General features: G+C 35.1%; 1 protein-coding gene and 1 long non-coding RNA gene across 6 annotated transcripts in view; both read right to left on the bottom strand.

Annotated features, from left to right (window-relative positions):
- LOC100644321 (rho guanine nucleotide exchange factor 11) overlaps positions 1-14050 on the bottom strand; it is a 36350-nt gene that overhangs the window by 2653 nt on the left and 19647 nt on the right. For 3 of the 5 annotated variants that reach the window (XM_003393536.4, XM_012314944.3, XM_012314937.3), the window contains 10 exons: positions 12138-12273; positions 11642-11723; positions 11364-11416; positions 3316-3587; positions 1649-2944; positions 1413-1523; positions 1132-1308; positions 775-995; positions 335-485; positions 32-78 (listed from right to left, as the gene is read on the bottom strand). In XM_003393536.4, coding sequence (XP_003393584.1) covers positions 32-78; positions 335-485; positions 775-995; positions 1132-1308; positions 1413-1523; positions 1649-2944; positions 3316-3587; positions 11364-11416; positions 11642-11723; positions 12138-12273 — 2546 coding nt within the window. Of the gene's footprint in view, positions 1-31; positions 79-302; positions 486-774; positions 996-1131; positions 1309-1412; positions 1524-1648; positions 2945-3315; positions 3588-11363; positions 11417-11641; positions 11724-12137; positions 12274-14050 lie in introns of all 5 variants that reach the window. The other 2 variants (XR_007225715.1, XM_012314929.3) reach the window with 2 other exon arrangements.
- Positions 5686-10112, bottom strand: LOC125385966. The gene is made up of 3 exons (XR_007225766.1): positions 9403-10112; positions 7120-7625; positions 5686-6003 (listed from the first exon to the last, which is right to left on the bottom strand). It is a non-coding gene; the product is annotated as an uncharacterized LOC125385966 (long non-coding RNA).

Raw genomic sequence — 14050 nt, 5'->3', positions numbered from 1 at the left:
ATTTACTAGTACGTTAAATTAAGATCCTTACATCACGAGTGGGATCGTCAATACTGCTATCTGCATTTAAAACTTCACCTAAAAACCCCCCCAAAAAGGAAAAAAATTAATATTCCGAGAATATCTTTATTCTAAGAAATGAGGTGCTTTGTAAGTATTATGATTCAAGCTATTGACTTTATAGCGGACAACCTACTTATGTACGTTGCAGTTTTTGTAATTAAAACAAGTAAAATTTAATTTTGTCAACCGTATGTAAGTATATGGTCGTCATTGTAGATCAACGAATATTATCAACCTACATTCTGAAAAATTGAAAAAGTAATGAACTAACTGGGTTTCGTTTGTGTTTGACTTGACACAGTGCATGTTTCTGAAAATTCACGACGTTGTATATCTGCATCAAGAGCATGAAGACGTTCTCTACTTCTGCGTAACTCTTTTCTCAACGTTTCACGTTCCTCTTCCCTTTCTTTTATAATTTCCTAGAATATATGAGAAAATACATTTTACTGAAAAAGCATTTTTTTTTTTAACTTTAAATATTAGGTTGTCCTACAAGCTTTTTTCGTTTTATAAGGAAGTAATAGATGCACGAAATTTTTTGTTTTATTTTATTTTACTCAATTATATATGGTCCATTTGGTTATAGAACAAAACATAAAATGTTGTTCTTTTATTACTTCTAACTATAATTTATTACTTCTTTATAAAACGAAAGGAATTTTTGGGACAATCTAATACACAGGTACATTGTCAAAAGTGGAGTATTACCAGTAATTGTGACAATTGAGAGGTCAAAGAGTGACACACTGGTTGTAAACTCGCAATTGATATCGCTGGTTGCTGAGGATGAAGGTGCAATCGTGGTGATGGACAGCCAGTCGCTTCGCAACTTGGTGGTGTTGCTAATGCCGATACCCCACGCGATGCAAGAACAGTTTCCGTTTCACTTACATTTAACGCTGAATTTAACATTCCTACTAATTGATTCGCTGCGAAAATAAAATAAAATATTACATATCTCTAGAAATATTGATAGGATTAATAGACTAACAATTTATTCGAGAAATTTCTGAGATATAATTTATATATGATGATAAAATAAATATTATTTATTAATAAAAATACCTTGACTAATAGCAGCGAGTATAAGCTCAGAAGGTTCTTTTTCCATGCTCGATGGCTCGGACGCCATGTCTGCTACGTGTTCGAAATCTTCTTTTGGAATATTTAATATATCTGCTACCAATAATTGTTTTTCGATTAAAGCTTGTTTAATAATCTCGTCCTTTCTTCTAAGACATTCTGAAAATTTAGAGAAAATAATCACGTCGTTTATGAAATATCTGTTATATCAACCGTTAAACTAACAAAAAAGATACATATCATATAATAAACAAATAACATACCTATTGGTGTAAGCACCGGTTCCGCAACATGTACAGGCGGTACTTCTACGTGAACTTCAAGCGGGTCAATTAACGATGCTTGTGTACAAGTAACTAATCGTAATGGTTCTCCTGTATCAAATTAAAAAAAATATCACACATTACGTAACAAGTATTCTATACAAGATAATCTTTAAAATTTTACTTCATAAAACAACAGAACAATATACTAGATCATTGTGTAAAAGATACAAAACCTGTTGTCGAAGGTTCAGACGAGTGTTGGTGTGGCTGTTGCTGTTTCGTTTGATCAGTCCTTGAAATCTCAGGCCCAGAAGTATTAGGCAGCTCTCCTTCTTGTTCCACGCTAGTATCTTGCGTAGATTCCTTTGTTTCTAGTTCATGTTCCTGTTCCTGATCCGTTTTATTAGGAATATTGTCATGTTCCATCGAAGAAGGATCTTCAATTGTAGGTCCAGGTTCTTCTGGCAGTGTAGTAGGCGGAGTAGGTCTTCTGCCTTGCTTATCACGAGCCTTGTACGCTTCAGCTGCCTCGGAGATGTGCTTAAACCATTGCTTTTGTTCCGCAGGCGAAGCTGCGACTAAATCATGGATTTGCGCACCGTTTTGCGATGTGTTGACCAGATAGAGAGAATTTTTGTCCACGGCGTTATTCCTGACGAGAACAGTGGATACCTTTACGATAGGACTCAATACAGAGTTCGCTTGGTTTGGGTTGATGAATTTTAGCAGGTACTTTTCGTCCTGTCGATGCAACAGGAGTATCGTGTCGTCGAGCAACACCACATGCAGATCGACCGGTTTCGCTCGATTTTGTTCAGTTCTACGCCATTGCAACGGACCTTCGTATATTAATTTACGTTTCGTAATGTCTAGATTCTTGAATTCCTGAACGGTCGGATGATCGAATTTATCGAATGCAGATCTATCAATTGTACGTTGGATTTCTGCCAACCTTTGATAATCTTCAGCCTCGCGTACGGCTTGGTTAACACAACTGAGAATTTCCTTGCTTCGATCGAGACTTCGCAAAACCGCGGCTCGTTCCTTTTCGTTACTCTCCGGCGTGAATTTCGCCAAATTCTCAAAGAGCAAAGGGTATTTGGTCAATCGAAGCATTCCCGTCAGGATATGATCTTTGAGCTGTAGCCTTCGACAAAGGGGATTAGCCTCGATCTCGTTCAGAAAGGAATTCAATTTTGGATCCTTGCGACGACGGTCTCGCAAGGCATCCAAGGCTACTTGCTGTTTCGCACAGTAGGTGGATGCGGCTCTCTCAAACGCCTCTCCGTTCTCGCCGTCGAACATCTCTAGGAGAAGATCCCCGACATCACCAACACACGGGTTTTCCTTCTTCTTGCGTTTCATCGTTTGATTGAAGCGCGAATGAATCGTTAACATTTCGTCTAAATTGGAAAATAGTAACTGTATTTGGTCTAAGGGAAGTACTTGAGATTCAAGGAGCGGCTTGTGGAAGACGTGTGACAACACTCTAAGCGCCCGCACGTGTGATCGCTCCGTGTGAAAGAGTTCTGAAAAGCAATAAACAGAAATTACGTTTTACAGAGAACTTTAACAGTAACTATTCCTTGTTTCAGAAGAAATATAGAATAATGTCTAATTTCTAAGATAAAACCTTTATAGCAAAGTACAAAATAATTTTTTAATAAAACTAATTCGTCTTACTAATCCTATTGTTTCACAATTATTTGTCCTACTTTTACGTATACTAACAACTTCTTTAATTATTAATTATTAATAATTACGAATTAAATACAGTATCACATCAGGAATAATTTAAGAGTTGCAGGGAAAAATAGTATCATCACAAAGGTTAAATAAAAAAAAAAATAGACAAACGGTCGTCTATGTATGTCACAATGAAATAGAAGGAGAAACAAACCATTGATAACTTCTTGTCGTTTTTTCTCCGCGTTACTGAGTCGCGCAAGTACATCCTCGGCAACGCCTTGACTCCAATCTGGTGGATCCGGTTCAACATCAACATCGCTGTCCCACGAGGTCGATATGTTTGTTGCAGAGGTTGCTGGGTGTACCTGTTCCAGACTGGTACTGGGACTGTCCAAACTTCTCGTCGACAGGCTACTGTTCGACGAACTGCCCGCTGAATTCCCAGGAAATGTCCCAGCTTGCTCGCAGTCACTGAAACCAGCCCTATAGTCAATCGTTAGCGAATGAAGCATTCTACTACGTTTAAACTGTACCGCTACCACAGCCATTTGAAACCTTTTCAATACCTATACGCAAATTCGCTGATGTCACTGCCAATTATGCTTCCCCGGATTTCCTCGGGAATTAGACTATCGTTAAATATATTTTACAACAAAGAGTGTTATATATATTTCTACTATAATATTTTCTTTTCTTCGTAATCTTTCTTTTTCTTAAATTGAATATTTGTTAATCGTATCTGACACGATTATTGACTCAATATAATGAAAGCAAGAAATACGCTTTTATCAATTTTGTATACTTATAGGTATGATAAGGTATTTTGCGATCAAATTTTCTATAAATCACAAATGTCGATCAATGAACTTTTCTCACAGTTTCACTAAATTTTCACTAATTCTGATAAATTGCCCAAGCGTCAAACTTCACTGCTTATCAAAGGAAATTTATACAACATCAAAATTGTACGTATTAATTTCCCCTTTTATTAATCTTTGACTTTAATTTCTTTCAAATTTCGATCTCCAATTACCTACATTGTCTAATCTCCGCTAATTTTTTATAAGAATATATTCATTTTTCAAGCAATAATATAAAAGTTGCAAACTTGTAGTTACAAATCAATCATTAGGGTGTCAAACAAACAACAAAGCGTTAGATAAAGAATTATACCTCTCGGACCTTGTACGACGTTCATTAACACCGTGTCTCTCGTGATTAGGGGCGTCGTTAGGAAGTTCTTGTAGCCGTTCTTCGATGTTCGAGCAGCCCGGTGAAATGTCGTTTGACTGATCAAAGGGAGATGACGGTTCCGTAGAGGATATCGGACTAGTTAAATTTTCGTTGCCGCGAGAATTAGGTCGAGGACGGACACGTCGAGAACCACGTTGTCTCATCTTTTATATCTCCTTAGCCCTAAAGGGCTTCCTCGATGGGGTAAAGCTGGCAGGCATGTGCTGCCTCTGCTGTAAACGCGATGATGTTACGTATGGACATTTTTGTGCGGGACTTCCCCAATGGAGGAATATTACGTTACATCCACGAATAATTCCACTGATTCTTTTCTTTCGTTTTCTTTTTTTTCTTTTTCTTTATTCAACAACGTGTACGATTTAAGATCTTAAGATTAGAATTATCAAAATGAGACTTTTTGTATACATCTATATATTTTTTTATCTTCATCCTACTAATTTAATTTTATTCATCTATGCGTAGGATATTTATCGTAGCGTATGAGAGGTCGGTAATTTAGAATTAATTGTAAGTGGCGATTAGATTGGATGAAATTTGGTGGTGCATGAAGATGAGACTGTTCAGTTCGTTAAGATACCTTTTTAATTTGTAGGTACTTCCCGTATTATAGCGATAAATATCAAACGTTTGAAATAACCCATAACTTTACTGACAAATAAATTTTGTAAGTGGATTGGTAGAAGCAAATTGTTATTTAGAAGATTTCACCAGCTTAAAGGTTACGCGTTCTTTCTACGACAAAAGTCGGTTGACAGAACATTGACATTTTGGCTAGATTGTCACATTTATTATACCTCTGCTTGCATACCCTTTCCACCGAGTTCCAAGACAACTACCAAAAAGCGAGGAGATCTTAAAGAAAATACTACCCCTTTAACGCTTCGGTAATTTAAAATTATATACATATTTAGTCACGATCGATATACGAAAATATAAATTTCATCAGGAAAGATAATTATTTTCATATTTTAAAAATAAAACAATTCAGATCTCAGTCGCTAAATAATTGATTGATGATGAATTGACTGAACGATTTTCACCGGATTTTGAGAGGTTTTTTATTTATTTGAAATAATCGAATAGCGAGGTTGATAAGATGTATCAAGTAAAAACGAGAACTTAATCGACATCGATCAAGCTAGGGCTTATCGAAGCCGCTCCTTCGTCACTTTAATCAACCCCGTATATATAGAAACGACATCGACTTGTGGCTGATACACTACCTTATGCATACAGTTGTACGTACTCATCAATGGTACGACTATTCTTCCGAAGTGTACAAAATTAACGTATATAGTTCTTTGTTTAGCGTTGATGCCTCCTTTAACAAACGTTTGAAATTTGTTATGAAATCTTTTGCAATCACGCGCAAGAAATCGAGCTTTTTTATCGACTCGACAAATTTTACCGAATTAATGATTTCTTACCTAGGAATTAAAATATATAATTTTTTACTGGACGAAATCATCGATCGATGTTTATCGACAATTCGAATAGTTTCCTTCAATTTGAAGATACCAATTAATTGGTATACCTGGCATAGTCTCAAAATTTAATCGAGACATCCAATAATGATGAATTATTGGTGGCGATTTCGATTACGAAAAAATTGACGCGTGTGCAGAATGGGCCAACGATAAAGAGGCTGCAAAAGAAGCTAAGCGTACGGCCGATGTATTGATTCGAAAGTATCGATTGCCTCAAAAATAAAGGACAAGACATCTATCCGTAGCCTGATATCGTTTTGGTTCTCGTTTACAACCGTGTACACGTATTACGGCCAGATCGATACAAAACGGATCGCTTTCTTTTTCCTCCCCATTTATGCGCATCGATCTTTTTAAAACCAGATGCATTAGCCGGCTAATTCATGCGAATCGTACTAATAGCCATGAGATATTAACGACTAAAGATGTATACGTGAGATAGAGGAAATAAATTCTCTATTGCATTGCATTTATCTATAACTCTTTGGAAGCATTAAGCTTTTCGTTTCTTCTTCTATTTATTTACTTGAATTAAAAATGATAAAAAAGATATAAAATTATATTAGAAGTTTCAGGAAATATCATTGACATTATAACGTTTTGTATTTAATTCAAGCCCATGATTGTTTTAAAAGAGAGAAGAAGAATGATTCTGAGAGAGATAAGGAAATTTGTCAATGCCATGAACATTTTCTAATTGTTGTCTATTGATTTTAATTGTGATGAACGTGACCCATATGCCGGACAGTTATTCCCAGAAACCTATCCCTCCATTATGCGAAACGCGTTCATACAAAGTTAATAATTTGCAATGAACTAATTGCCCCCAAATCGATTCTTTGCATCACTAAGCTAAGCACTGAATCGTTGAGAATTTTTTTTCTCCATTTTTTTTTCTCTTGATGGACGTAATCAAATGTTTCAATAAGTCGACGAGCAAAGAGAAAGACTAGGGTACGATAAAAAAAAAACAAAAGGTATCGTACCGTTGTTGGCGGAAGAGAAAGCTATAAAAGAGTAATTAACCATAATGTACGTCGCTGAAATTAGGATCTAACGTGCTCGTCTGCATGTTCTATCGAATAGTCATAAAGGGGACGCCTATTTCTAATTCAGGATTTAAACGATACTTACTTTTACTAATTATCTTTAAATATTATTTTACCAACAGATCGAACATTTTTCCTTCATTTAAAACTCTAATAAGAATAATAAACAATTTTTTACTAATGCCTATTCATTCACCAGATATTTGCATTAATTTCTATACTCACAACAATCCAACCAGGTTCCGATATTTATTGAATGACGTTCAAACACAGGCAACACTGACGGCCGTCCAAACGAAAATAAAGTCGAGATACAGTGAAATTCTTTGCAAGCACTCTCTCTCTTTTAAAAATTATGGGAAAAGAAATAAAGAGACTTTCATCTCTCTCATGAGAGAGGATTTATAACATTCCTACTCCCGACGTGTGCTTGCAAGGCGTTTTACGTCTCTCATGCTCGAATCATTAAATCACCAACGCATTAGCCGCAAACCTTGCTACACGTGTATTTTTACTAGAGACAACAAACGCGCGCGCCGTGGCTTGATTTTTATTAATGATGTCACGAAATTATTATCGCTCACGTTTTTCCAAAAATAAACGCACGACAATGACGAAGATACCGACACCGGTTATTTATTTATCGAAGCACGGACTCAAAGAGCCGCAATGTAGTTTCATGCTTCATCAAGTAAAAGTGAACTTTACAGTTGTTCCGTGAGGTCAATAATCTTTTTTTTTCAAAGAAAAAGAAAGAGAAAGGAGACAATAAAAAAAAGGAAGAAGAAAGAAAGAAAGACGGGAAAGAAGGAAGTAAAAATACACCAACGATTGTAAAATCCTCAAGAACATTAACAATCCGCGAGTACAATTCATTGCGAGATTAATCGCCGATTCATTGGATTTTAAACGCGAAGCAATAATTATTCTTCCGTTTCCTCATTGAGAATTGACATCGACTTAAGCTCTGGAGCATTACTGCACACGAGGGATGCGATGTCACTACCATGTCAAGCTGATGTGATTCGACCTACATTTCCAATAATGCGATACGAATGTATACCGCTGTAAATGACTAACAAAAATTACAACGATGCTGCAGATTTAAAACTGCTGTAACGCACGTCACAATTGTAGAATTGTAAAATAATAAAAAATTACAGACATTATCGGTATGCAGAATTTAAGCATTGAACATTCTTTGAATCGTTTATCGAAGAAATTTGCTCCTAAAGATGAATACTGATGAAAGGATGGATCTAGTTTCGTAACAAAGGAAATGTAAGCTTCGATAAAATTTTCAATGCAATTTTAAACAATTAGGTAAATAGCAAACAACGAATCATTCTTTTAATGTAAATGTTCAATTTTATTCATGCTATGAAGTAACTAAATTAATCGTAAGTACTCCAAAGTGCGTTATCATTGACGCAGCGTCACTAATGCGAGACTGTAATGACATGACTGTAATGCATCGCTCGTATGCACCTATTGTTCTTCGTAGACTGATAATAGATGAACAACTCGCTAAATACAATTTAACTGTTCAGATATGTTTCTAAAAAATAGAATGAAAAGGTTTGGATTCTGAATAAACGAGTTAGTTAGTTAGTTTTAATAGGATAAAATAGGTGAGTCCGATAAAGTACTAATAACATGGAAATTTTGGACAAGGAAAAAAATTGTAACTGGAACTATAAATGATTGTGAAATGTCGGTATGGTCGATCGATTCGTTTGTTTTTTTGCATTCTATTATAATATTCTACTTATTATAACAAGATATCTATTTTCTTTTTAATTTAAACGTTTTAATAAAGAATTCCTGAAATTTACGATTAAACAATTTATAACACCGTGTGTAGCGTGTAAGAGACAATGTTGTGTGTGGTTAAAACGAGTGACATCCATATGCGTAGTTTAGGAATAATTTCCACTTCCTTTAATTTTACTAATTTAAATACTTTTATCTCATGGCGCTAATGCTTTGTACAATTATAATTATTCTACTCCGTTCTTTCAATTTCACAGCAAATTTGGATTTGAACTTCGAAGCAAATTATATTTTTCAATTCAATTTTTATTTTATTAGGACGTAAATTCTAATAGAAGTATAGACTTGTACGATATTACTATATTATAGGATATCTTTATATAACAATTCTGTGTGAAAAATTTCAATATAAATTGTCTGAAGAAACAGCATTGAAGTCACCAAATAGAGACTCGACATTTTTATGATATCGTTAAAATTATCTGTCAAAAAAATTAAGAAAGCTTCTTTACTAAAATATTTTGCAATATCTGAACGACTTAAAGTGTAATTTATAACAAAAGTTAATCGTCAAATGAAATCGACCGATCCCCTGATCTTATTCGAGCATTAAAAAACGTAAAATAAAAGCTAACTTCGTCCACTACAACATTTTAACTCTGATTACTGTACATTTAAATAATGCCAACGTTTCACAATCATCGTCCGTTTATTTTCAAATTAATGAAAACCTACTCTCGTTCCCTCCAAAAGTCCAATTTCAGCCGTCGGTGCTTAACTACTATCGGCTAAAATTCCAACTGGATCGATCATAATATGCATCACAGCCTCGAACAATTATATAATCTAATGTACGAAGTTAAAAATTTGTCTGGCACAAAAAATGCGATCGTTCGATCAATTTACACGAAGAACAAATCGATCGATAGACACCCCAATGAGATTAATCCCGGTTCGCGGACAACACGAGCGATCGTCAGAGACGATCAAGTAGAAGTCGAGTCGACAGACAGAAGGAAATCGCGAAACGAGACCGTGGAACAACAATCGATGTTCGATGCGTTTCGGGAAAACGAAACGGGTGAACGCGTGGGTGTTTCGTACTGTCGAAGCGACGCAATAGCTACCCGCGGAATTGAACGTTTAACGTCAGACTGAAGGTCTTCTGACTGGCATGCATATACACCTTTGCCAGAGGAAGAGCAACGAGTCGAGTCTGCGCTGTTTGCACGTGGACGTGGATCTAGAGCGTCAAGAAGCGAGAAGTCGCCGGTTAAGAACCGGAGGACTCTGCCAAAAATCTATACACGGTGTGTCTGCAAAATTCCAGGCTCGAGTGAAAAGCCGGGAATAGACTTTCCAGCTGATCTTCGAACTACGGATCAAACATGCGTCTGACATATTCATCTTTTCCTTTTGTTCGTCCATAAAGTATAGTTTCGAAGACTATATTATATCCACAATTTCAACATATCCTAATTCATTAAATATCTAATAAAGTCCCTAATACCTCCCTTTATTTCCTGACATATTCATCTTTTCCTTTTGTTCGTCCATAAAGTCAGGAAATAAAGGGAGGTGTTAAGGACTTTATTAGATATTTAATGAATTAGGATATGTTGAAATTGTGGATATAATATAGTCTTCGAAACTATACTGTTAAAATAAGATAATCGAATGGCTTTTTATGTAATGAATATATGAAGGGGATGATGTAAAGGAATATATCTGACAAATAACATGTAGATTTTAGTTTTGGTAAGTCAGTCAGTTATAATATTACATAAAAATGAAACACTCAAAGATAGTAAGATAGAGGTAAACAAATCTTTATGATGTTCTTTCCCATTACTCCTTACATTTAAAATTGATTATTTTGGCATAGATTATTCTATCCGTCTGTGGTCAACATGTTATCAATGAAATATTCGAATAAAATATGGGAAACGTAAATGCGTTGCCTCTTGGGTAGTTTCCTTACTTGCTCAACTTTAAGATTTTACAGTTATACCTTATATTTATTAGGCTCCAGGTAAGCACGTGAAATACAAGACGACAAATGACGATGCCTCGAGGAATATCATCAAGCAATGCAATCTTTATATATATGCAATTTTATCGCTATTATGTTTTCACTAAGAAATTGAGCGAACTTGTATATTTCAGCTATCAGAGATCAATTGCACGAGAAGGTAGGAAGAATATAAAAATTAGATTAATCAAAGTAAAATGATGGAAGTTGTTTATATGTTATTCGATCAATTAATATTGTTGCCTCATAAATTTATAAACAGTTTCAATAAAATGAAATCGTATAGAGTAGACCCATATTTCTCAGTAAAGGCTTCTGATATGTACATCGGGGAACTCAAGCTATCAATGTGAAATCCAAATTCGTTTGGAAATAGTGCCGAACTTCGTAACGTTTCTATTTTGGCAATTATACAATTGCGTAATAAAGCAGCAGTGACAGTTTGACGGAGCAGTAGAAACTATTTGAGAAATAGTTTATTGTTTCGCATCGACAAGAGCGTGAGTATCTTGTTAAAATAAAATTTATGGAAAATCTGTGAAATATTAAATCTAATAAACTATCGAAATTCTACGAGTAAACTCAAATTTGTATAGTTAGGAAATTAGAGTTTTCACTCGTATTATCAATTATCATGCGTATATTAAATATATCGTCTACTCACTTTGTTTTGGAGAGATTTGGATCGCTGGTCTTCCTCTTTTCTCGTAACTGTCGCTACAACGAAAACAGTCACATGATACTCAGACATACATACCAACGATAAATACTAAATTAATTCGTTCGAAATGAAATCTCGTCTCATCGAAGTTTACGTAAAAATCAATTTAGCGAAACTCAAGCGATATTTCCGGTCTTGAAATTTTAATTCGTTCGACGAATCATCTGTTTATACGTTACACGGTAGAAAAATTTCGAAATAAAAGTTGTTGGAATTCTTACCTTGTGATGTATCCGCTCCTTGTAACTTTCAGACCTGTTTATGTTTGACGTCTTTGGCTTACTGGAAATATTTTGCTGCACCCTAAGTAATCGTAATTAATAAAGCGTAAATTAATATCTATAACAGAAATCAGCCGAAGGACTGCGATGAATAAAATGAAAACATATTGATAAAACTATGATACTAAATTAAAGCTCTTCGAAAATCACATGTTAGAAGAAATAACGCGGATCTTATAAATACAAAGTTATGAGATTGATGGGATAACTACGGGATGAAAACAATTCGAAAACAAATTTCTATAATACGCTTGTATCGTTGAACGGTTTAAAAAATTGTTATGACGAAATATGAATAAAAGAAACGCAAGGATTTGTTACAAGAATTCCTATAAGTTGCGCATGTCTTTTTATTATAGGGATCAATAGAACAGGGTTGAAGCAATTCAAAGAAAATGTTCTTTTTAGCGATCTCATGCAAGTATGAAATGCATACATTTCAGAAATATCTTCCCGCGAAGAAGGATTGTCCATACTATCGGCGTGATCGGAGGCCCCGCTGTAAGCGGAAATGCGTCCTCTTTCGCTACTACTACGCGTGTTTCCGGCTATGACGCCCCCGCGATGTTCTCCTAAAAACATGAAATAAACGAACGTATTCATTAATTATTTCAATATCTGTACTAGTCTAATACACTAATTTGGCTAATCGCCGATAAATATATTTTCAATTTTAATTTACTTATATTCGATCAACTTTGTTTTATATTATATAGATTACTTTTCCTATACATAATGTTTATAGCATATCAAAGACTCTTCTAGACTTTTCAGTATAATTCGAATATAGCGTTAGAAGAATCGATTGTAGTTTTCAATACGCGTTTATTGTATCTTCCGTTTTTGTTAAGGAATGAAAGAATTTAACAGGATAAAGAAATCGTAGTGTAACAGAATCGGTAACACAGTATAGTTAAATTATTTTGATTCGCATGAATGCACCATAAAAAAGGCCATCGCAGGTGTGTTACAAGCGAACCTATCGATTTTCGATACTGTACTTCTGTACGCTTACTTTTCTTTCTCGGATATACTGTTCTTTTAAAATGCATTAAATTTATAAACAGTGTTTTAAAAATACAAACGGATCTCTAAATACTCATTGTTATTATAGAAATTTCTCCAACTTGTAAAATTCACACAAATCTATCGTAATAGATGTATTAAGTATAAATTAAAAAAGAAAAAAAAGAAACGTAATTGAATTTAACGTGCATATTACTTGAAGAATCGATTAGAGGCAATCATGATAATTAGACAAGATCTCTGTTCCTCAATTCTTTTTTTTTTTTCACAAATTAGAGTATGTCTAATATAAAGATATGACTAATTTTGTCCAGAAATTCCACATAATAATACGAAAGTCTTCCTATCGCAGCGTTAATGGAAATGAAACGAATATTTCGATTTAACTCGTCTATTTGATGCCAGCAAGCATCAAATTAACACGGTCCATGATGTCTGGCATTTCTCCAACTATCCAGTCTTATGTGGAGGCTTATCAGGTAAGGAATGCGGTTCAGGGTAAAAGCAGATCATGAGAGCGTATGCGGAGAGGGTGGTTACATTTAATCTCCAGCTAAGCAAATACACAAATCAAAATCGATTTATCACGTCAATAAAATATCGTAAATCGATCAAAGGAACGTAATTCTAACGTAATTCTCTAACTGTAGACAACATACAATCAGCTACATTAAATAGATATTTTTAAGCTGATTGAATACACGAGTGTATAGTATTATATTCGTCTATGATCGCCGATTTAAAATTCTTCGTAGAAAATTTCGCATTCGTTCCGTTCAAAGAAAGCTAAGCAATTATTCGATAATAAGTAAATTATTTTGTTACAGCCGTGAGGTCTAGAAGGCTGTCACCCGCTAGATTAACATCCAACAATATGAATTTAACTAACGTTTGTTACAATTCCTTTCCTAAATTATCTGAAAGACCAAATGGATGATGATTAAGCATCGCTAACCCTGTGAAGTTTGAAGATCGAGGAAGGAGGTCAAATAATCCGAGTGAAATCGTAATATCATCAAAGACCACCGCTGTCAGCATTTCGCTGACTGGAAAAAAGTTAAATGGCTAAATAAATATCCAATGAAGGCTCGGTACCGCCTAAAAATAGCATCGTAAAAAAGTTGGTGTTCTTGAACCCCGTAAGCAGACAGATAGTTATAGATCAGCAGGGGTAGGTATGCTGAGGGGATGCAACGAAGGAAAAGCTTAAGTCTCGAGTATTTTTAGATAGGGCGATGTAGGCGCGTGTCGCAGAGGCCGGAAATCGTTTTGTGGGCCCCTCCTTCTCGTTTTCTTCTTCGTTGTTGTCGTTGCCGTCTGCGT

Source organism: Bombus terrestris, chromosome 2 (assembly GCF_910591885.1).
Source record: "Bombus terrestris chromosome 2, iyBomTerr1.2, whole genome shotgun sequence".
In the NCBI taxonomy this organism is placed as follows: Eukaryota; Metazoa; Arthropoda; class Insecta; order Hymenoptera; family Apidae; genus Bombus; species Bombus terrestris.
The sequence above is the reverse complement of the archived record's forward strand: the minus strand, read 5'-3'. Positions and strand labels throughout refer to the sequence as shown.